The sequence below is a fragment of the Hakea prostrata genome, chromosome 2, assembly GCF_041222555.1.
Source record: "Hakea prostrata isolate BN-2017 chromosome 2, UWA_Hpros_2, whole genome shotgun sequence".
Lineage (NCBI taxonomy): Eukaryota > Viridiplantae > Streptophyta > Magnoliopsida > Proteales > Proteaceae > Hakea > Hakea prostrata.
In genome coordinates this window covers 2,240,266-2,263,718 of record NC_142601.1, presented here as the reverse complement: position 1 = coordinate 2,263,718, position 23,453 = coordinate 2,240,266, and the positions used below count along the sequence as shown (strand labels likewise).

Genomic DNA, 23,453 nt, shown 5'->3' with positions numbered 1-23,453 from the left:
GTCACAGAGAAGTAGCTATGTCACAAGAACCACAACAGAAACTTTAATTGCAATTTGCAAGTCACAAAGAAGTAAATAATCAGTTAATAATCTCCAAACAGAAATTAAACAACGAATAGCAACTTATAACATTGTTAAAACACAAAAGAAAAGAAAAAAAAGCATGTTGGCGACATATCGTCGCTTGAGATGGTGAACAAAATCACCGAAGGCCGCTACAAAACGTTAATGAATTAATGTTACAAATGATCCCATGTATTCCATGTAACATTTGTATAAGCATTCAGCCATTAGATTATTCCCAATTGGAATCTAATTTCCAATTTATTTTTGGCCTTTGATTTGGAATAAAAAATGGTGGTTTTTTAAAATCCCATAAGGCGGTCGCCTCAGGGTCTGAGGCGTCCAAGGCGTCTGAGGCGAGCCTGAGGCGACGCCTAAGAGCCTGAGGCGACAGCCTTATGGGCTCCAACTGAGGCGAGTATCGCCTCAGGCCCTCTAAGGCCACCAAGACGCCTTGACAACTATGTATATAACCACACCTATGCATTAAGGATGATGAGGGGCAAGTGTCAAGGTGAGTTAGTGAGGCCAGGCATAACCAGATTTGCTACTAATTGAATAGCACTGCAAAGCTTTAAGAGTAAGAAGACTGGCCTTAGGAGTATGTTTGCATCAGAGGAGTGGTTTAACTGGGAGGGTTCTTCACCAGTGGGAGGAAGGAGAGCACAGTTGACTATACTCGATGAGACTTTCTGGCACAATGTGAGGATAGTGGTGAAGATGGTTGAGCCTGTGGTGAATGTGTTGAGGATGGTAGATCAGCAAAGAAAACCTACTCTAGCACACATACTTGCTGCAATAGAGAGGATGAAGCAGCAAGTTGCTCAGGTCCACCCACGCGGCAACAAGAAAGTCCTTCAAATCATCGACATTAGATGGGAGTCTATGTTGCAGCATCCATAAGGCTGGTGAGTTGTTAAGTCTAGTATTTAATTTAATTTAATTTTCATTATGTTATCACACTATTAAGCATTAACTATTCCCATTTTATGACATACTCTTTCTTACACAGCATACTATTTAAATCCCAAGTACCATTACAAGGACAATCTTGGGATGAGGCAAGATTTGATGGATGCTGTCCAAACTGTAGTGGAGAAGTTCGAACCGGATTCAACTAAACAAGCACTCATCCTTATGGAGGTGAGATAGTGATTTGAATCATTTGATATTCACAATTCATAGTTTTATACTAAGTCATTAACCTAGTAACTAGTTATTGTTTTTTCTCTTTATGTATTAGATAAAGGCTTTTAGGGATGCCACTGGGAGCTTCGGTCATGCTGTGGCCCTAGCGGAACGGGAAACCGCCCCTGCGGGTAAGTTCATTCATTTATTTCATTATACATTTAATTATTATATTCTATCTTTAATTTAGTTATTTAAGTATTAAAATGACTTGGAGTCTATGTTTGTTGCAGCTGAGTGGTGGTTGCAATTTGGACGTGATTCACACAACTTGAGTAGGATTGCAAGCAAAGTGCTCTCCCAAACATGTTCTGCCACTGGTTGTGAGCGAAACTAGAGCACCTTCAGCCTCATTCACTCGAAGAGGCACAACCGATTGGGTGTGAAGCGTCTAGAGGACCATGTCTACATACATTATAATATGAGACTGAGAGAGGATCATATTAGACAGGGGATGGACAGAGAGAGCACCAATATCGAGTTGGCCGACATATTTGAGATGGATGATGATGATAACCCAGTAGTTGACTGGATCAGGGACAGTGGAGAGCCATTGCTGGATGAGGAGGGAGGTCGTCCCAGTAGACAAATTGCAAAGGAGATGGGGGCTGATGTGGATGAGTACATGGCCCAGGAGGGGAGGGCACATGTAGAGCCCGCCCGTACCTTCGTGCCACACCCTAGTGCATCCACCCAGAGTGAGGATTTGATTCTTTGGTCCGACACTGAGGATGAGGTGACTCAAGCCTCAGGCGATGACGACGATGGTGGTGATGATGACGATGGCGATGACGGTGATGATGGAGGGGATGAGGAGGGTGTGGGACCTCGTGATCAGGATTCAGCTGATCCTAGGGGCAGACCACCACCACCACCACTACCACCAGCAGTACGTGAGAGTCAAGGGGGGGAGGATGACCATCGAGATTCACAGGAGAGAGTCAGTTCACCCACGCGACACAGGATTCATACCACACTGGAGCTGCATCTCGAGGCAAAAATGTTTCCTCTACATATATGAGGAATGGGAAGGGGAGACAACACGGCTGGAGCACAGAGGACACGCCATCATATGGGTCCTACCGTCCACCCGATGCCAAGAGCTTGGTGGGATCTATGAGATCGATGAGCATTGATGATGCTAGAGACTCCTCCACCTCTAGAGGATCCGAATGGCATAGGCCTGCACAGTCCTCATATGATACTGTTGTGGAGAGTATTGGTTCTACCAAGTCGACTTATGGTTATGGACCATATGGTGTCCCTCCTGGCTATCAGATTCAGGGTCAGGCCAGTCAGCCACTAGTGGAGCCTTATGGTTATGGAGCAGCCTATGGAGCTTATGGTGTCCCTCCCACTGTCGATTATCGGAGTCAGCCACTGGGACCTTATAAGTATCTTTATCCTTCTCCTAGTCCTGAAAGCCAGGGTGCTCTTTCATTTGTTGAGCAGATCTTCCACACTATTCCACAACCACAAGGCCCACCACCACCAGTTCCTTTGGAGATTCACAACTTTCCACCGTCAGGAAATCTTATGCATGTGGATAAGGCCACGTACAAAGATGCAGTTGTTGATTATGTCCAAAACTATATGGGGCAAACATCATGGAAGTTGTATTGTCATTTGTATGGGGTGCAGATGGAAGAGGGAGACCTTGAGGCTTGAATAGAATAGACTTGTAACTTGTAAGTAATAACATTCCCGCTTCTTCTCTGATTCATGTACTATATACTTGGAATGTTGGATACTTGGATGTTACATTTTCAGTAGTTTTTTGGTAAACTAGTAGTTCTATAGTGTTTATTATGCTTGAAATAGGTAGTATGCAAAAATCTAAATCAATTTGAGTGCATTTGAGGCTTGAAATTGACTTTTCAAGAGTCAGATAAAAAGTATCCAGTTTCGGTTGAAATTTCGACCGAAACATGGAAATTTCAACCTTTTTCAAGGTCGAAATTACCATATCGATCGAAATTTTTTCCTTGTACGCAAGTCATTTTGGCTATAAATATTGATGTTATTGCTTAGTTAAGCAACGAATTGAATTCTGACTTTTCTTTATTTCTGCTAGTGAGGTAAAATGACATAGCATGTCCAAAACCCCCTCCCCACAACAACCTCTCTCTATCTGTCTCTACACAATTTCTTCCCTTTCTTATGTGATTTGTTATCTTCTCCCAATAATATATTTAATCAATCAACCTGATCTTCAACAAAAGTAAGTGGAACTATTCCAAACCCCAATTCTTCTTTATCTAATCTTCTAAGCTTCTAAATTCCCTAACCCTAAATTTCTTTTTTCTTTCCTTTCTATTTTCATTTTCCCTAAACCCTACCATCAAAACCTATCTCCAGCTTCCCATTGGAATCATTAGAAATGAAAACATAGCCTATATCTATCATCCCCTTCTGCCAATCAAGAGTATACATCAAATGATCACAATACCAGCCAAAATCCAAGGATCTAAACCCCTTTCCTGAATTTTTACACTCCCCAGAAAATGCAAATTTCCAACTTAGATCTACACCACTTTGACCATTAGAATTGTTCCAAAATTTAGGATCATCCTATATACCATTAACCATTCCAATAACTTTTAATCCCATATCTCAAGAACCTGCCTCATCCATCTATGTACCCCATTCTCTAAATCTCTCCAAGATTATCCAACTACTATAACTAATGTTCTTATGTATCACAATTAAATTTCGCAAAATCTTATAACCCTAAGCCCTTACCTTTCGAGTTAAGATCTTGGAAAGTTGACCCTAGTAGAACCTCTTCAACTTAAGGCTACATCAAGTGGTACCAAATCCAAGTTGGGGAACATTTTACTCCTTTCCTATCTCATCCCCCTCCCTTTTTCGAAGTTGTGTGGGACTAACCATGTCATGTGGTCACATTACCAACACTGAACCACATGGCTATTCAAGGAATTGACTAAGACTCAAAAGAAGAACGATACTGAGGTTGAGACTAGATTTGATGGAATTGAGGTAATGATTAGAAGAATGAAGTCAAATTTGACAAGTTTATTGAAGAGACCAGTAACATTCTCACAGAAATCCTTGGAATCATGAGGAGAATCGAAGCACAAACTACAACAAGAGCTTCTAATTCAAGTGTTTAAAATTTGCAAGCTTAAGACACCCTACAAGAAATCATTGGTGTTCAAGATGTTTCTGAAGAGGCGCAGTTAGAGCCTCAAGCACTTAAAGAGCAGGTTACTTGCACTGAGGACTCTATGAATTTGCCATTCACAGTTGAAATTAGTTTAGAGATTGAACACAGAATTCGTGGTTCCACCTAAAACTTTTGACGATAAAACTCCTCATCTCAAAGAATACATTATAAACACATGTGAGATGTCAGAGTATTCTTTTGGACTGAAGGTGGACATTCACCACACCAAACTCATCCTTATATTTTGCAAAACTCATGGTCGAATTTTTCTCAACACCGAGAGAGTTGAGGCAGAATCATCATCAAATTGGGCATTTATGCTTAAAAGCCTAAGATTGGTCAGATATGTGTTTGGCCTTTGATTCCTTAGGATTAATTTGTAAATGGCCACTTGGATGGGCCTAAAGTATCGGCAGAAAATAGGGGAACGAGATTTATTTTATTAATTTTGTTAACATGTATTACATTATTAATTCAATTTCCTAGTCAATTTGGGTTATTTAATAGGTTAAGGACTAGGTTAGGCATTTGCTTCCTTGCACAGAAGTCTATTTTGGAGTCAAATTCTAATTTTGAGTGCTAATTTGCGTTTGAAACAATGTCAGCCAATGTGGCTATAAATGTATGTGGAATTGCTTAGTTGAGAAATGAATTGATGAATTAAATTTTGAGTTCTTTTTTACTTGCTACCAGTGAGGTACAATGACATAGCACCCCCCCCCCCAATCATGCAATTTCTTCCCTTTCTTACATGATTTCTTATCTTCTCCCAAGAATATATTTACTCATTCAACCTGATCTTCAGCAAAAGTCAGTTGAATTATCCATACCCCAAATCTTCTTGCCTAATGTTCTGAACTTCTAAATGACCCCTAATACCCCTTGAATTGGAGCCTTGAGTTGAAGAACAAAACTTTCACAACTCAGTGAAATCTTGTCGAGATCTCAAGTCAAATCAATATTTTGAGAGAGCAAGAAGGCCCTCAGTTTTGAGTTCTTGAACTATGATACCAAATGCCCTACCAAGAATCCAAGATTCCCCAACAAAGAGGATGTTCTCTAGTATCCAAACTCAACGGTTGAATTTTCAAACTTAGACTTTGGACCATGAAATTGATGAGCCATACTATGAAATTAAGGAAGAGAATAATTGAAACCCGTTTGAGACACTTAACTACAATTACGGAGAACCAATTTGGGTTTAATGCCGGGAAGATCTACAACGGAAGCTAAATTATTTACCTAATTAGGAGACTTATGGAAAGGTATAGAGAATGTAGGAAAGACCTTCATATGATATTTATTGACCTAGAAAAAGCTTATGAAAGAATCCCTAGAGCCTTAATTTGGCAAGTACTAGAGAAAAGAAGTGTTGCAAGTAAATATGTAGATATAGTTAAGGATATGTATGATATTTCGGTGACAAGTGTAAGAACAGTGGGGGGACAAAGTAATGAATTCTCAATTACAATTGCACTATATCAAGGATCAACTTTAAGCCCATATCTATTTGCACTTGTAATGGATGAATTAACCAAAGACATTCAAGATGAGGTCCCCTGGTGTATGCTTTTTGCTGATGATATTGTGTTGATTGACGAGACTCAAGTGGGGATTAATACCAAATTAAAATCATGGAATGTAGCTTTGGAATCAAAAGGCTTTAAACTAAGTAGAACAAAGACAGAATATTTAGTTTGTAACTTTAGTCATAATTGAACAGACGATGAGGTGGTGATACTTGACGATAAGAGATTCCTCAGAATGATTGTTTTAAGTACCTAGGTTCAATCATAAGTAAAAGAGGTGATTTAGAGGATGATGTTTCCCAAAGAATTAAAATAGGGTGGATGAAGTGGAGAGGTGCGTCCGGGGTCTTGTGTGATCGGCGAATTCCATTAAAGCTTAGGAAAATTTTATAGGACCGTTGTTCGACCAGCTATGATGTACGGTGAAGAGTATTGGGCTGTTAAAAAGAATCATATAGATAAACTCAGTGTGGCAGAAATGAGGATGCTAAAATGGATGAGTGGCAAAACTAGGATGGATAAGATAAGGAATGATCATATTAGAGTTGGTTTGGTAGTTGCTCCCATAAGTGATAAGCTTCAAGAAAGTCGTTTGAGGTGGCATTGCCACGTTCAACAGAGACCTATAAATGCCCCTGTACGGAGTGATATAATCTAGATTGAAGAAACTAGAAGAGCTAAGGGTAGACCTAAGATAACCTTAAGAGAAGTGGTGAGAAAGGATATGCATAGCTTAGGCCTTGTATCTAGCATGACCTTGAACAAAACTGACTAGAAGGCAAGAATCCATGTAGCCGACCCCATTTAGTTGGGACAAGGCTTATTTTTTTTGTTGTTGTTGACTTTGGACCATGAAACTCTCTATTTCGATCTTTATCTATCAGTATTAGTTATTGGTATTCATCCAAATTTTGTTTTCTTGGTATCAATTGACAAGGTCAATGCTATTTCAACATCAGCTTGCAACTCTACAAAATAATCAGCCTTTGAATCAGCAATCTTGATGGCAATTAAGTTGACTAGGCCAAAAGGTGGGTCACGGTTGGCCGGCATAATGGGCTTCATTAGATGTAGCGTATGGCTGGAGAAAACCTATGTTCCATCGCAAGTCGTGCTACGTCAATTCCCCGCCTCTAAGAAAAAGAAAAGGCCTCTTTGAGTAAATGATGTGAACACCAGGACCCCCTGGTCAAAACCTCAAGAGGGGCCCCAATATGGCTCCAAGAAGCCACCACAACCTGGCCAAACCCTTATTTGGGGGATATTTTGGGCATTTTGCCCCCTTTTTAATTCTGGAATTATTTCCAAAAAATTTCAGAATTTTATTTGAGTTAAAATACCTAAGTTAGGTTCAGTTTGGATTGGTTTAGATAATTCTGTTTTCATTCAACGTTGTTCGGTTGAGTCCTAGGTTTTTAATTAGCATGTGCTTATCTAAGTTAACTTAAAGACTAATATAGCATGTGTTCTTTTAATTAATAGAGTCCATGTAATAAGGTGGGATCCTAATCTATAAGGAAACCCCACCTAGAGTCCAATTCATTTTATTAATTAGATTCCAATCCAAAGGTTTTTGGTCAAGAGGTGGGATTCTTAGTTCATTGTAAATATCAGTTTTGATTGAATAAAGAATTTGAGTGTTTATTGCCAACGTGGAGGCAGGGTTCCTTTGAGGAGGGACCCTGCAGTTGTCAATTTGAGAGTATTCAGATTTCCTGCATTCAAGCCTCAATTGCATTCTTCCAGCAATCAAGCATTCAAGCATTCAATCACAGCAACCAAGTACAGCAGCTTCCCCCACCCCTTCCCTGCCTCCCCTCTTATTGGCAGCCCTTCCCCACCCTTCCCCTCTCCTGCACAACCCTAGAAGCCCCTTTCCCTTCCACCATAGGCTTCCCTGCCCTTTCCCCTCTTGCACAGCCCTAGGAACTCACCCAACCCTGTCACAATTACTCCCTCCCCCTTCCCCTTCTATTTCAGCGAAGTCCTACCCCTCCCCTTTCCCTTCTCTCCTGTGATAGCAGCAGCCCCCGCACCCCCTGTTAATCCATATTCCCCAGCCCCTTTTAGGCATCTTCCTCTTCCCCTAGGATCGCACCTAGCCCTTGGCTGTTTTCCTTGGGTTATTTTCCCCAACCATGACCTAGAAAAATCCTGCACTTCCTCCTCTTCCTTGAGATGTCTGCAGAATTTCTAAATTTCTAAAATCTGATTCTGTTTTAAGTTCTAAGTCCAGATCAATCAAATTCTATTCTGAGTGGCAGAACATCAAGAGGAATCAGTTCTGACAGAACCAGCAAGGCCAGGCGCTCTTCCACACTAGCCGAACCTTCTCAAACCCTAATTCCTGATTGCCGCTAAAATCCCTGTTCACACTGTAGCAGAATTTCAGGGTGTGAAAACACCCTCCAATCCCTAGGGTTTTCATTCTTCTTTCCTGGAATTTCCTGGGCAACCCTTAATCTAGGGAATTGACCTCAATACCCTTAGCCTTAGATCTGGGTTTTTGTCAGTTAAATCAAAGACTGATCTTGTATGGAACACATTGCTGTTAAGAAGAAGAAAATAGCAGGGTAGAGAGACAGAGAAGGTGAAGGATCCCAGAGATACTTCCCCAGTTTTATACTCCAATGCCAAGTAACGGAGGATAGCAAAATTGAAGAAGGAAAGGAGAAGTGTCCCACCTGAGAAGAATTGGAGTTGCAGCAGAAGAGAGAAAAAACCGCACAGGCAAGAAAAAGAGAGGGAGGGGAGTGAAGAAGAGTGCACATGCACAAAAGCTCAACTTTTCAATTAACTTCATTCTATTCCATGCTTAACATGTTGATTACAAGCATATATAAATGATGGAATAAGCAAACTTCAATAAGCGAACAATTGTACTAAGACTCTTTAACAATTTAAAACAAATTAAAAGTCTTCCTACACATCGTACCAAGATCACAAATCTGCTTACACAAGTATCACTAAAATAAATAACAAAATCCAAAATATCTACCAAAACCTCTGAGAAACCTCGGAAGAATATGATGGTGGAATTTTGTGGCTTAGAGAGTTCTGAGCCACAGTCGTACTACTTCACTAACATAATATACAGAACTACATGTATTACTAATGGAAGTGAAAAGTAAAAGAAGGAATACAATGTAAGGCAATAAAGTAACTAATGTAGTACTGTATTTGAATGATCAAAACAGTAGCCAAATAGGACCTTTTACAGGGAATCAAGTTCAAATTTGATGGACTTAAGGTGAAACAGAGTTTAGATGGGAACGAGGGCTGAAACTAGAATGGTATTATAACGGGCTGAATAGATCTTCAAATAGGAACAGAACTATAATGAATAAAGTGACAATAACAATGTAACATGTAACACCCGGGCTTCACACCGTAAGGTGGATCAATTGGATCGAACACCAACCTACCTTGATCAAACACAAGGGTTCTCCAAAGAGGAAAGAATGCTAGCAAGCAATTTGATTTCAATTCATAAGTTGTATCTTCACCACTTACATAAGTCTCTTTATATAGCATTCTAAAGAGACAAACATTAATGGAAACATCCAACCACTAGCTAACACAACCTACTACAAACATTAATGGAAACATCCTACTACTACCCAACAACACTAGTCAAAACAATAATAGAAACATCCACCTACTATACCCCACCACTAACCAACACCACCTACTAGCTCCTTTTGTTGACTTTTCAAAGCTAGACTTGGGCTTAGTTCAAAATAGTGGGCTGATATTCTCCCACTAAAGTAATCCAAGCCCATGAAACCATGGGCTCATTTTATCCCACTACAATAGTCCTAGCCCATGCAAGCCATGGGCTGTTTTGGATCATATCCTTAAGCTTTGATGAGCTTGACCATTGGGCTTTTCTCTTCCTTGTATATGCTGCCAATTCTACATCAGTAACAAAAACTAAATCCTAAACGACCCTCAATACAAAATACTAACAGGCAATACTACTAAAACCCACCACTAAACCACTACTTCTGCCTGGGCAATAGGCATCACTGTAACACACACGCAAAAAGCCTATCACAAAATTCTTCAGAAGATTAACATAGCATACAAAGAAACAGAAGAGAAAATACAGTTAATGTCATCCAATCAGGTTAACTTGGCAAGGATGACCCCCTGGTGCATCCAGAAAATGAAAAACTCCTTGTTTAATTATATGATGGGTGTCATAACGCTAGTTTTGCACAATATCTAGCAGTATGTTATGTTGGGTTATTAGATTAGATCAATAAACCCTAACACTTACAGGGCAACAAGTGCACAGAGTTCTAAATGGTGACATAAGTGCATGTCGAAGCATCCAATAGGAAAGTCAACACTTCTTCAGATAGTAGAATTTGACCTCCAATCTGAGACATGTCTGAGAGAGTCAGATGCCAATTCTTATCTCAGAAGCTACAAACGTATTGTAGAATCTAACCCTGAATTTCAGTGACAATGGGCATTCTAGCTAAATCAAACCCAACCTGTACAGCATTGGTATGTTCAAGGTGATCTTGCTTTCAAAACTAGAATTCAGTTATGAATTTCCAAAAATTCAACAGACTTCCAACTCAAGAACACTTCGGAGCAATTACCAATGGATACTTAGGACGAATGGCAATCCCTATCAAAATAGTATAATTATAAAACTTCTCCGAGGCCTCCATAAGTAAGATATAACCAGCTAAGGTATTTCAAAGCTTTAATTGAGACACAATTTTCACAAACCGACACCATTCATTCATTCAAGCCAGAACAGATTTAACACTAACGAAGTTTATGATACCATCCATAAGCTGCTTGTTCCAGTAATGAACAGGTAATTAAGGATCCTTGCGTGGAATTAAATTTTTAGGAAAAAGAGGGGCCGCAGGGGTGGGGGTGGGGGTGGGGGTGGGGGGTGGGTGGAGGAAGCATGTGCTCCAAGTAACTCACTACTACTTTTTCCCCGACATCCCTCTTCTTTTTATTCTCTACATCCCCAGCTGTGGAGGAAACTGAATCCTTACTGGGATGAGACAAGGCCTTATAGAAACGATTCAGTTCAGATCTTCTCTTTTGCATGTCTACTGCCTCTTCAGCAGACACAATCTGCCCTCCATCATTTCCTTTTGAAGGACGAAAGAGCCTTGCCCCGTAGACCTGGAGAAAGAGTGGCAGAAGTAAAGTCAAAGAAAACATGAAAATATCCCAGTTAATGGCAAAACATTTTGGTTATGAAAGAAGATAAGCACACCTGAAATAGCTCATCAAGTTCACAGAGCACACATACAGGACCATTGCCATTTTCTTGACAGTTCGGACAGTATCTCATATGTTCAATATCCTCATCTCTTGGGTTATCCATTGTCTGGTCAATTTCAAGGAGTCGTTCAATTAACTTTTCTCTAGAAGTTTCCAACGACTCTAGACCAGACTGGATTACATATTTTAATCCACTTATGCTTCGAAACCTGCATTATGTAAGCCAAATAAACACATCGGCAACATTAAATTACATTATAAGCTAAAATTTGATTAGAATTGAGCTTGAAGAAAAAGGGTCTCATGAAGTTTTCATGCTAAACATATGGTTTGAATACTTAAGCTCCCCTCTCCCCCCCCCCCCCCAAAAAAAAAACTAAAAAACTTTTCTTTCAGCAGTTCCTTAACCTTCATGGGGTTTAACATTTTCATTGCCACGCAGCCGAGAAGGCATTATTAAGTGTATCTACTGTGTTGATACTTTTAATACTGAGCACCACGAAACAACCATGACCACACAAGTCTTAAAGGCATGAAGCGCAATGGAGGAACACGTACAGACTTCAGAGAGGAAAATTGAATTTCACTCAACAAATTTTCACATGTTCCAATGGTTGAAAATGATAATCCATGAGCACTGCAATAAATATAACGGGTGTATGAAAAGATATCAGCATACTTTTGTGGGCCAGTAACCAAGAATCATTATGGTATCACATGTTTTAATACTCTCCTCAAATAAGTTGGTATTTTCAGATGCTGATATCTCTATAAAATCGTGCGCCCGGTAGCTAGTACACAAGGTTCCCACAAGAGCAGGTTAAGGGAGGTCATGATGTGTGCAGCCTTAGCCCTGCTTTATGGAGAGGCTTATTCAGACTTGAACCCATGATTAGAAGGTCATAATTTTGCACTGAGCCTGTCCTCTTGATGTTGATACCTCTCTGGTCTGAAAATATCGCAGCATGAGGTTTTCTTCTTTCCGACAGAAATCATGAAATTTTCAATCCAATTTCACAGATCAGTATACTTTTTTTTTTCTTTTTCTCTCGAGTAGCAACAAACGATATATGATCAAGGAATCCAACCAAGAAAATAAAATGTTTCAAATGCCATATTCTGCACACAGAAGATTCAGCAGGGTTATCAATCTCTTAGGAAAGTCCCAAAGTGCATGCTTGGTAAAGTCAAGTCTCTGGGATATGCTGTATTGATTTGAATAATTTGATTGAGCTTTTAAAATATTCATATTGTTGGTTTTCCTATTCATGCCTCCAGGATCATAAGTCCTCATTACCGCTTCCTTTTTTCATTGTCTTTGGAGCATGGATTAAATTTCATCACATGAAAACCCATCTGTCCTTGAAAAGACCCACATTAGTTCCTTGAGTATCATCCCTCTAAGTAATACCCTTTTCTTCCCTAGCTGGTAATGGAAAGAGCTTACAAATGTAAATATATAGACGGTTACATATACAGATGATCCAAGTACTGTAAAAAAGAAAACCACAACTATAACAAACCTTAAAGGAATTCTCGAGGATTTTGAGGCATTTAAAGTCCTACAGACAGCTTCACTAACTTTTCCAATTAACTCATTCGAGGAGTCCTTGTTCTGCTCAATATGCAGAAGGGCTTCTAACCACCAACATGTATCATGATCTTTTCTGGTATTTAGTAAGTTACAAACCTTCAAAAATACAAAGTCAAATATACACATCAAATGAAGAGTAAAATATGAAGAAAAAAAATTGCCTCATGATGAAATCATAAAGGACTAGTAAAAGTATATCTCAAACATTTCACGCAAGTGAAAGAATCTGCATGACTTAAGAACACACTGCAGCAATATTGAAACCTAAAAAAGAAAATTCATCCCCCCAACTATAAATTGGTAGTTTCAAAAATTAATCACCAGTCATTGAAAACTGGAAATAGCAAAACTTCAGTTAGTTCTGATCTGTTAGAAGGGTACTTGGAAAATAGGGCAAAATAGAAAGGATCTCGAGTTGGTGCTGCCTCTTAACTCCAGAGTCCAAGTTCCTTAGTTATCTAGCATATGGTTTCCATTTTTGTTTGATTATCTACGCTAGATGTAATTGCTGCTGTTCTATAAATAAACATTTTGGCTGAAGGAGGCTTATATGATAAGTAAGGCCTCCTAGCCTCTTCTCTGGTCTTCTTCTTCCTCTTGCCATTCTGTCTTTCTTCTTTATCCGCTCTCTAGTTTATGCGGTATAAGAGCAGCAGGTGCTCTAGATTACCTTCAATCCAAGCTATTAAGGTTCACAAACATACCTGCAACTCTTAGGGGGGGTCATCGCAGCAAGTTTGAGGGGCTTTTAGGTTTCGTCTGAAGGGGCAACAGCACCTGACGCTGCAACTCTGTTTTGAATAACTAATGAAATAAAGAAGCTCTTAAAGCTTCCGTTTGGACGGAAGAATGGTTGCACTGCTTCTGGTCTTGCTCTCTGAGAGGTAAGTACTACGTTTCTGCACTGTTACAAAAGATTCCTTGGAGATTTGAATGACCTATTGTGGTTGACCGCCAAACCTGATCACATAGATAAGGAGGGTAAGGCACGTAGAAGTTGAGTTGCCCGAGGGCTTGGTCATAGCTCCTATTCAACCGCTTTCTCAGAGCAGGTCGGTCTCAATCAAGATCCACTCTATTGGGCTACATTGACTCCCTGTTTCATGAGTGGTACTGACAGCAATTTTCATTGAAAATGACCATGAGATGCTGGTATAATATGGGGTCTCCCCCTCCGTTTGAAGCTTCGATTGACCAATTGGAGTATCAATTGAATGTCCTCTTTAGTATCGATTGATCTGCTAAAACCATGATCTAGAAGTTGTACATGTTCAAAACTCGTAGAAATTTCTGCTATTCTACATAACCTATCTGATGTAGACCAAGGAGGGTGGGAAGTAGGAATGGTTGAATCTAGGGCAACTCTAGGGTTTTTGGGAAATTTGGTAGGTCATGGAAAATTCTTGGGAGGATCTTTGAGATCCTTCCCAAGTTCTCTCTCTTCTTGCCTTCTTGCCTTCTCTTTTTCTATCTTTCCTCTCTGTTTCCCTTTTTTTTTTCTTTCTTTTTTCCGTTTTCTTTTCTTCTTTTCTGTCTTTCTTTTATTTTCTGTTTTTCTGCCAAAACAGAGCACCCGAGAGAGAAGGAGGGTTTTAGGGGGGGCATAGAAGGGCTGGAGAGGTGAGGGAATGATTCCAGAGGGATCATTATGAGGGTGGGGGGAGGGGTTACAGGTCTGAACAGAAGAGGAAGGGGTCCTAAGAGGTCTGTAATGGCCTGGGATGGGGGTTTCTGTGTTGCGCAGAAACAGGAATGGAGGGAGGAGTTGCGATGGGCAGGGAAGGCTGGAAATACCTGAAGAGGCTTGGGTCTGAATTCTGCAGAATGTATGCATGCTGTTCCTTGCTGTAAACGATGCTTGAAAGCTGAGACAAAAAGCCGGGACTGCTGGAGCTATTGAAAAACAACTGAAAGCAGTAATTTACACTAAAGCAGGGTCCCTCTCAAAGGAACCCTACCAAACCTCCTTGGCTGTAAACTCTCAATTATCTTTATTCATTCAAAACTGAAAAATTCTGTGAGAGGCTTGAGAATTTATAGCCTTTACAAGACTGTAAAACAAAATGAAACTCTAATCCTAACTGACTTCAACTTAAGTTCCTCACCCAACTAGATAACTAAGGTAAGAAACTTCCTAATCCAACTTAACTAACTCTACTAGATAAAAACTTAATTGGGCCTCTTGAAATTCAGATTAGAATCCCAACTGGAATGAACAACCAAAAGGGAAAAAAGAAAGAAAAATAAATAAATAAATAAATAAATAAAAGCACAAAATTATGGCACATGGGCCTGGAAGTATTAGGCCCCACCCCATTATGGCTCTTGATGGGCCTCTTTCTTGTGTTCCCATAACTATTGTATCAAATCAACTCTGTTCTTGTCGATTTTGTTATCTGAATAGTTCAAAGTTTGGTTCTGCCGGTGCATGTTGGTTTAAAGTTCTTGGTTCCATTCTGCTATTTTGATTTGTATTGTATGGTTCAACTTCTGGTTCAATTTTTCTGTTCAATTTCTGGCTCTGACTTGCAAGGGCAGATTCCTGAGTTGGATTATTTTTCTGAAAAATCTGTGATGGCTGAAGCTAAGACTGAAAATAAAAATACTATGACCAAGGTGTTATCCTCTTCCTCCAATTGGCTTAACTGTACATAAGCTTATAGGGGCTAGTAATTCCATCAGTGGGGAAAAATTGTTAGGAGTAATAATTCTTGGGAGAGGACAACAGGATCACTTGACCACAAAACTTGATACTATAGACCCTAATTGGGAGACAGTGGATGCCCATATTTTAGGAGAAATGTTGAATTCTATGGGAATATTTGGATGTCCTATATTCTGGTCAGGAGACTCAGGACAACATTTCCCATATATATGAGCTATCGCAGGAGTCCTACAAAACAGGAAGAGCAGCAAAGCCTATACAAATACAGGATCCTCTCTTTCAGAATCAGCTATCAAATAACCAAACCTTGGAGGCATTGTTTAAATCATAATAACTCACGAACTGAGAAGAATTGGTTATGGGAGGGAATTGGGAAAGTTAGGGTTTCAACAATACCAAAATGGGATAGAATTGAGGAAATATAGGGTTTTAACTACCCAAATAATACCCATGATGGGATGGGACTGAAGGAGTTGGAGTTTGGGGAAGGACATGGAAAAATTAGGGCTCAACACTAATCTATGTGTTGGGTTAATTTGATAAAATAGCAATTCAGCTGTGGGATGAATTCAGATGGGATGGGGATAGCGTAGATGTTGTAAGGCTTGCGGCTCAAGGAAAAGGGTTGGGAAGCTTGCGGTAGGGTCCAGGAAAAGTTTAGGGAAGAATTGAGCAAAGATAAGGGCTGTCCTAGTTTCTTGAATGATTCTTGAATCCTTCTTCCTTCTTTCTTGCCTTTCTTGATCTTTCATTGTTTCTTTCTTTGATTTCTTCTTTGAAATTCTGCACTTGGTTTCAAGGAAGAAGATGAATTACAGAAAATTCTGCAAATTCAAATGAAGGGGCTGCAATGGGTTTTAGAGATAAGAAAAGAGAGAGTGGAGGGATGCAATCCTAGTGGTAGGGGTTTCTTGGGTTTTAGATGGGAAAGGGGTGTGGCAGCCTTAAGAAAGAAGAAGGAAGGGGATAGGGGGCTGCAGATGGGGTAGGGAGGGGGAGAGAGTACGGTATGCCGGGATGGGGCTTGGAGTTAGCTTACTTGATGTGGGGAGGTCTTGCACTCGATGGATTTTGAAATTGGAAAATCTCTAAGCTGCCCCAAGTTGAAGGAGAGGGGTGGGGGTGATTTGCGCAGGGGTCAGGGGAGTTGACTGGTTCACTCAAGCTAGAGGAAGGTTAGAAGGCTGCCGCAGGTTATAGAAGTCGAAGAAGATTGAAGAAATCTGCAGAAAACACAAGCACTCAGCCATGGGGATCCTCCTTGGAACCGATGACCTCCAATTCTCCTTCAATGCTTTGTAATTTATATTAATGTAGTCTGAGTTTCAATACAAGGTATGGAGCCTTAATATAACCCCTTATATAGAAGGAAGGACACTTGGGACTCTGAACTAACTAACAAACTTCTACTCTACTTAGGCTGAGTTTGTTTGCAAAGGTGGGGTGGGAAAAAAAAACATGTGGGCCCAATGTGTAGTGGGGTGAGGGAGAAGGAAAGGAAAGAAAACAAAAGGGTTTTGTGGAAAAGTGATAGTGGTGGGTCTCACTTTTTACTTTTCCAAACTTTTCCACAAAGTCCCACCAAATTTGTGGGGTTTTGAAAAGGCTTGGGGTGGGAAGCTTGGGTTGCCACCTCACTAGACAAGTTTCCTTGATTCAAGGAAACTTGTCTCTCACTTTCCCACTCCAAGCAACCAAACAATTTACACTTTTGGAATTTAAAGGAAAAGCAAGAAAATTTTGCTTTTTCAAAAATTTTCCCACCCCACCTTTATTCCAGCAAACAAATGCAGCCTTAGGGAATCCAGTTTGGATTGGAAAATCCTTTACAACTCATAGGGAATCCATTTGGATTGGAAACTCCTTTACAACTCAACAACTTAGAAAGGAAAATAACCAAAATAAAATAACAATTATCCAAGAGGAATCTTACCTTAAAGTTGATTTCAACCGGGACTCCCACATGGACAAGGAACGTAACTAAACTTAAAATTACAAGTAGACATGAAATCCTGCAGTAGTCTACATCTGACTAGCCCTACTAAGGCTCCAAAAGAGTGAACAAAATGACCAAAATACTCCTGGATAGAATTCGGCCAGCCCTTGGTGCACCAATTGGTCTTAGTTCTAGGGTTGAGGCTTTTTGGGTTTTTTTTTTTTTTTTTTGGGGGGGGGGGGGGGGGGGGGGGGAACCTTGTTACTGCTTGACTATAATGTCACATGCCATTATTCAAAGTCATCCCAGCTATTATTTCATCTCAGAGTTGCAAACCCTATCTTTCTTTTTTTTTTTTTTTTGCTGTACTACTACAGCATCTTGTTTTACATATAGCAGTCAAGGTGGTGCCTCAGCTATTCCAATTTCCAAGTCAACCAGTCACTATATTTCAAGGAAGTCATACCCAAACTTGGAAATCTTAACACAGAAAACATACATGTGACATTGAATATGGCAAATATACCTGTAGCTGGGGTGCCTTCACCTTGGCTTGGCTCAGTGATGACTCTGATTTTACAGTTTATGTCAAAGAGTCCTAATCAAAATGGTAGAGTTCCTATGCCACATCATATTCATTGGACTGAAGTCTCCTATCAGGTGCATGATCTCTTTCACTGCTTCCACCATCAGGACTGAACAATTCCATTTCCTTATGAATTTTGATACATTTTTAACTTATTTGAATTAGAGTTTTGTGGACTTTTAGTTCAGACAAAGAAGTGTCAAACACTTCAGAGTGAATTCTTAATGTGTTCAAACATACAAAAGTATGTTCCCTTCCCCCAAATGGTTCTCAAAAAGGAAAGTTGAATAGAACAGGTACCTGCACATATGAGACTTTAAAATCTTGTTGAGCCAATGACAGCCTAGAAATGAATGCTGACAAGTACTTCTGTTTAATGTTTTCACAAGTTGTTCTCAAAGAACTGTAACTAAATGAGCTAGGTAATATTGTGGTCTGTGTATCATGTTCTGCCTGGACCACAACTTCTGTTCTTCCAACACCCATTTCAGATAGGTTAGACATAAAATCAGGTGATTTCTCTTGCTGTTCTTGACGTGTAACACCAGAAGTTATACCCATGTCAACATCATTGCTCAATTTTTGTCTCTTCAGTGGGTACTGTAGAAACTCATCAGTTTCATGTACTTGTGCTGTGTTTGCTTTAGTGTTCCCAGGGAGCTGTTCTCCTACTGGTGAGCATTTTTGTGTATAACCTGAAGTAACTGAAAGTATTTCAGCCAGATTATGATGAATGTGAAGATTCAACAAGGGATCCAATCGGAAATCATCAGCATTCTCTTCAGCTAATGTGAGTGCTTCTTTGTACAAAGATACTGCTCGAGCATGATCTTGCTCAATTATGGCTATTCCAGCCAGTCCGTTCAGGGCCACAACCAATCTCCGTAAAGCTTCCTCCCCTTCTGTTTTTGTCTTACCCATGAGAACCTACAAAACATAAATGTATTAAACAATGGGAACAGGAAGACTCAACCACTAAAATTTGTGGTGGAAACATATGAAACTAAAAATTTCATAAAGTCCCAAATGAAACTCACCACCAATATCTCCTCCATGGTCATCGGAGACTGCTGCAATGCACGTAACCCAGAACTACCTACTTGAGGATGGCAGCAGGCCTGGCGAAGCTTCAAAAGTGAGCTGAGGAGCTTAGAAGCCTCATTATGGGTAAGAAATAAATCAGCGGCAGATGATTCACAACCTGGAAGGGAGAGACAATGATAATGTGTCATTAGACTGAGATTGTGCTATTCAATACTTCAAATTACAAGCATCAAAATAACAAATACCTAGATATTTCCTTTTATGAATATCATCCTTGAAATTTTCAATAACTTCACGGGCACAACTCACACAGGTTTCATGTTGCCTCTCATAAAAATGTGCCTCAATGGCTGAGAAAGTGAGCCATGATAGACACTCCTCCTGTGGAGGCAGCTGTAACTCATCAGCCACATGTACTTTGGATGAACGCCACATGATTTCTTTAAAGAATTTCCAAGCAAATTCCACAGCTCCTTTCTTTCTCTTCTGGAATGGGAGAGCACATCAGAAATGGGGAATGAGTGTTAAATAAATGCTACAAGCAAACATGTAGCTTCCTCAAAACAAAAAAACAGGAAATCCACTACGAAACCCGGAAAAGCAATGAACAATACAATAAGCACCTGGAGGTTTACCAGGGGCACCTAGGTAGGCACCTGGAGGTTTACCAGGGGGTAGATAGCTCATTTTTTTACTTGGTACAAATCAGCACAGGTCAATTTCCTCAATCAAACCAACCCCCTACCCAGCCCAAAATGAAAAATAACAATAACAGTTGCGAGGGATGGTTTACATGGAAATTTTGGAAAAACTGCTGCATGCATCAATAATTATCTTTTACATGTAAAACGGGAGAAAGAATATTATTCACAACTTCCTTAGTCATTTTGACTGGATTTCCAAATATTCATGTTGATTCAATTGCACCTCCCTCGATGGACAATATTCTGGGTGATTTACATTACAGCAGTGATTCAGATCTATCAGATCTAATGAATCTGATGCCAGAGGATAATGGTCCACCAATGGTATAGAAGAAATCTCAATCTCACAGCTAGATGTGGACAGATTCGATCATAAATCTAATGGATAGTTGTCTTAACAACTCATTTTCAGAATTCAACTTTTGCATTTAATGAGGTGCATTAAAGAGGAAAAGCGAATTGATCCGTGTAATTATCATAGTTATCAAGGTAGTGCAAAGGAGTCCAATTCCATCACAGAATCACCGAGAACACCTTGCTCCCTTGCCTCTTTTTTGTTTAACCTTCCCTAGAGCCATGGTCATCTTGATGCCATGATAATGATAGTTATTATCGACATAAAATAGAGAAGAAACAACTTACCATGGGAGGATAGTGAGTGCCAATAATTTATTTGGTACGATATGAAGTACATGCAATATGGGAAAGTGGTACCATTTGGGTAATATTTCCACAACTTCTATTTCCAAAGATAGAAGTTGTGGATGGATCTTGCATTATCCCAGTGTCCCACATAGACTCCTAACCTGATACTATGTTGTAGGACCTGGATCAAGGAAATAGAACCCACATATGCTGCTGGATCTTGTAATATCCCAGTGTCCCACATAGACTCCTAACCTGATACTATGTTGTAGGACCTAGATCATGACTTGTTGCATCATTTTATTTTCTTGTTTCTCAAAATATTGAGAAGATATTGTTGGTTATTGCAATAGCAAAGTACTGCCGCCTCTTTCCCTGGTTTTTGGTAACTAAGGTTGAACGTCACCTTCTATTTTTCTATTTTCCTTCAAAAACCTCAATTTTGTTTTTCATGGAAGTGAGGGAAGTGAGAGGACTGAAAAGAGGAGGTAGACTGCACATTATGATGCAACATTTGACCAAGACCCCTCCCTCTTCAAAGCATTAAGACACCTATCAAATAAGCATTCCATATATGTTTGTTGGAGGTAGAGAAGGCAGTAGGGAGGAGGAAGCTAGGTAGACGATTAGCAAATTCATGCTCTACAACAACATTGTAGCCAAGTAGCCAAAACATCATACTATCGGGGGATGATCAATGCAGTTACTAAGGTAGGTGTAGGGTTTAAAGGCCCAACAGCTTGGCAAGTAATGAATAAATATTTACCAAATGTGAAGCAAGAGGTGGAGGAATACATTGGTTCATTGAAGGAAAGATGGACTACATATGGTATTACTGTGATTGTTGATGGATGGATTGGTCCTACTAGATAGTCCATCATTAATTTCATGGTGAGTTGCAATGGAGAGACATCCTTCCTTAAGTCAGTGGATGCCTCAGATAAAATCAAAGATGCTGACTACCTTTACAAGCTTTTTAGGCAGGTGGTCCTCGAGGTAGGGCCAAGTAATGTTGTCCAAATTATCACAGATAATGGTGCTAACTTCAAGAAAGCTAGTGAAATGTTGATGAAGAAGAAGAGCAGCAGGATCTCCACCTCTTTTGAACACCATGTACAGCACACTCGATTGATCTTATGTTAAAGGACTTGAGGAAGAAAAAGTCAATCAATATTGTGGTTGAGAGGGCTAAAAGGATCAGTAATTTTATTTATACCCATGGTTATGTGCTGAAGATGATGAAGAACCACTGTAAGGGTGATATCATCAAACTTGGATTGACTAGATTCACCACCAACTATGTAGCTTTGAAAAACTTTCAGAAGAAAGTGGTGGGTCTATAGCACATGTTTGCAAGTGAGGAGTAGTTTAATTGGCATGGATCTAGCCATCCTGATACAATAGTAGTCCAACAAACCATTGCTAATGATTCCTCTTAGAGGCAGTTGAATAGGAAAGTGGGCATTTTAGAGCCTATTGTATTTGTTTTAAGGATGGTGGATTCAGAGAAGAAGCCCACAATGCCCCACATTTATGCTGCCCTCCAGCAAATAAAAGAGTTGGCTAGAGCTGCTGCCCCTGGCTCCTTCAAATCCTACGAGAGAATGAATAAATGGGAGACACACTTGATGCATCCTTTGCACTTGGTTGGTGAGTCACTTTTAAGTCTTTAAGTTTTTGTTGTATACTTTAATTTACATTGTTAATTTGTTCTAACTTATAATTTATAAACAAGTAAACAACTAACTAACCAAATTTTTTATTTTCACAATGCAAACTTACTAAATCAACCCAAAGTACCATTACAAGAATGATCTGGGGCTTAATGTAAGGTTGATGACTGTGGTGCAAGGCGTGGTGGAAAAGCTTGTGCCAAATCCCATCATGCAGGAGACAATCATGGAGAGATGAGAACTTATTTAATTGTTTCTTCAACTTCTTGCATTAGTGCATATACAGTAGTAAATGTACAATAATTGAACAATTGGTGTACATATCAGGGAGTTTAGGGATGCCTCTGGGAGTTTTGGAAAGCCTTATGCAGTTGTAACTAAGCCAAAAAATTGATCTTGGTAAATAGTCCATTACTATAACTCTATAAGTGATAATTGATAAGTCCATAAGACTATAACCCATAAGTTATATAAGTAATAAGATTTACTTGCCTAATGCATTATTATATTTGGTTATGCAACTGACTGGTGGATGTTATATGGAACTAGTTTGCCAAATCTCAGGAACATAGCAATTAAAGTACTCTCACAAACTTGCTCATCCTCTGGTTGCGAGAGAAATTGGAGCACCTTCTCGCTCATCCATAGTAAGGTACGGAACAGATTGGGGAGTAAGAGGCTCAAGGACTTAGGGTATGTGCATTACAACATGAGGTTGAGAATAGGACACATACAAGATGATATGGATGACGAAAATTGGGAACCAATTGACTGATATATTCCACGAGCCCCCTGTAGAGGATGAAGAAGACGATGTATATATCAGTGGGTGAGGGATCGAGGTGGCCCAGTGTTGGATGGGCCAGGAGGGCAGCCGGATCCTACCATTGTTGCTACCATGGGCCTAGATATTGTGGCTGACCACATGTCTTCTAATGAGGTCAGGTTGTTGTAGTTGCATCAGCAGGACCGAGTGTATCATTTGTGGAGCCACCTAGTCAACTTGAACTAGCTGAGGTGATGTCTAGTAGTGGGAGTTAAGATGATGCCAATGATACCATCGCTCCAAGTCAGCCATCGAGTCATGGAGGCAGTCAGGCTGGTGGTGTTGCTGGTGGGAGTCAGGGTCAACAAAAGGAGTCACCTTCACCAGGTCCGAGTCATCTGACACATGCGAGCCGTGGTTCCCCTATCGCCCAGACTTATACCAAGAGTAGGAAGAGCATATCAAACCAGGGACAAAACAAATGATGATGCGAGCATGCAAGATCTTGAATTGAACATGGGAAGCATGAGCCTAGATCATGGTACAGTGGTTCACAACAACAGAGTTTGGCCAGTTGGCAGTTATCAGAGTACCTATACAGGGATCATAGC

At 40.0% G+C, this 23,453-nt stretch overlaps 1 protein-coding gene across 1 annotated transcript in view; it reads right to left on the bottom strand.

Moving 5' to 3' along the window:
* Nucleotides 1–23,453, bottom strand: part of LOC149023237 (RING-finger, DEAD-like helicase, PHD and SNF2 domain-containing protein) — an 82,553-nt gene that overhangs the window by 31,466 nt on the left and 27,634 nt on the right. Inside the window, exons 8-13 of the mRNA XM_089143790.1 lie at nucleotides 19,300–19,540; nucleotides 19,048–19,211; nucleotides 18,311–18,937; nucleotides 12,753–12,919; nucleotides 11,222–11,438; nucleotides 10,921–11,127 (exon numbers count right to left, since the gene is read on the bottom strand). Of these exons, the coding sequence (XP_088999916.1) occupies nucleotides 10,921–11,127; nucleotides 11,222–11,438; nucleotides 12,753–12,919; nucleotides 18,311–18,937; nucleotides 19,048–19,211; nucleotides 19,300–19,540 (1,623 nt within the window). The remainder of the gene's footprint in view (nucleotides 1–10,920; nucleotides 11,128–11,221; nucleotides 11,439–12,752; nucleotides 12,920–18,310; nucleotides 18,938–19,047; nucleotides 19,212–19,299; nucleotides 19,541–23,453) is intronic.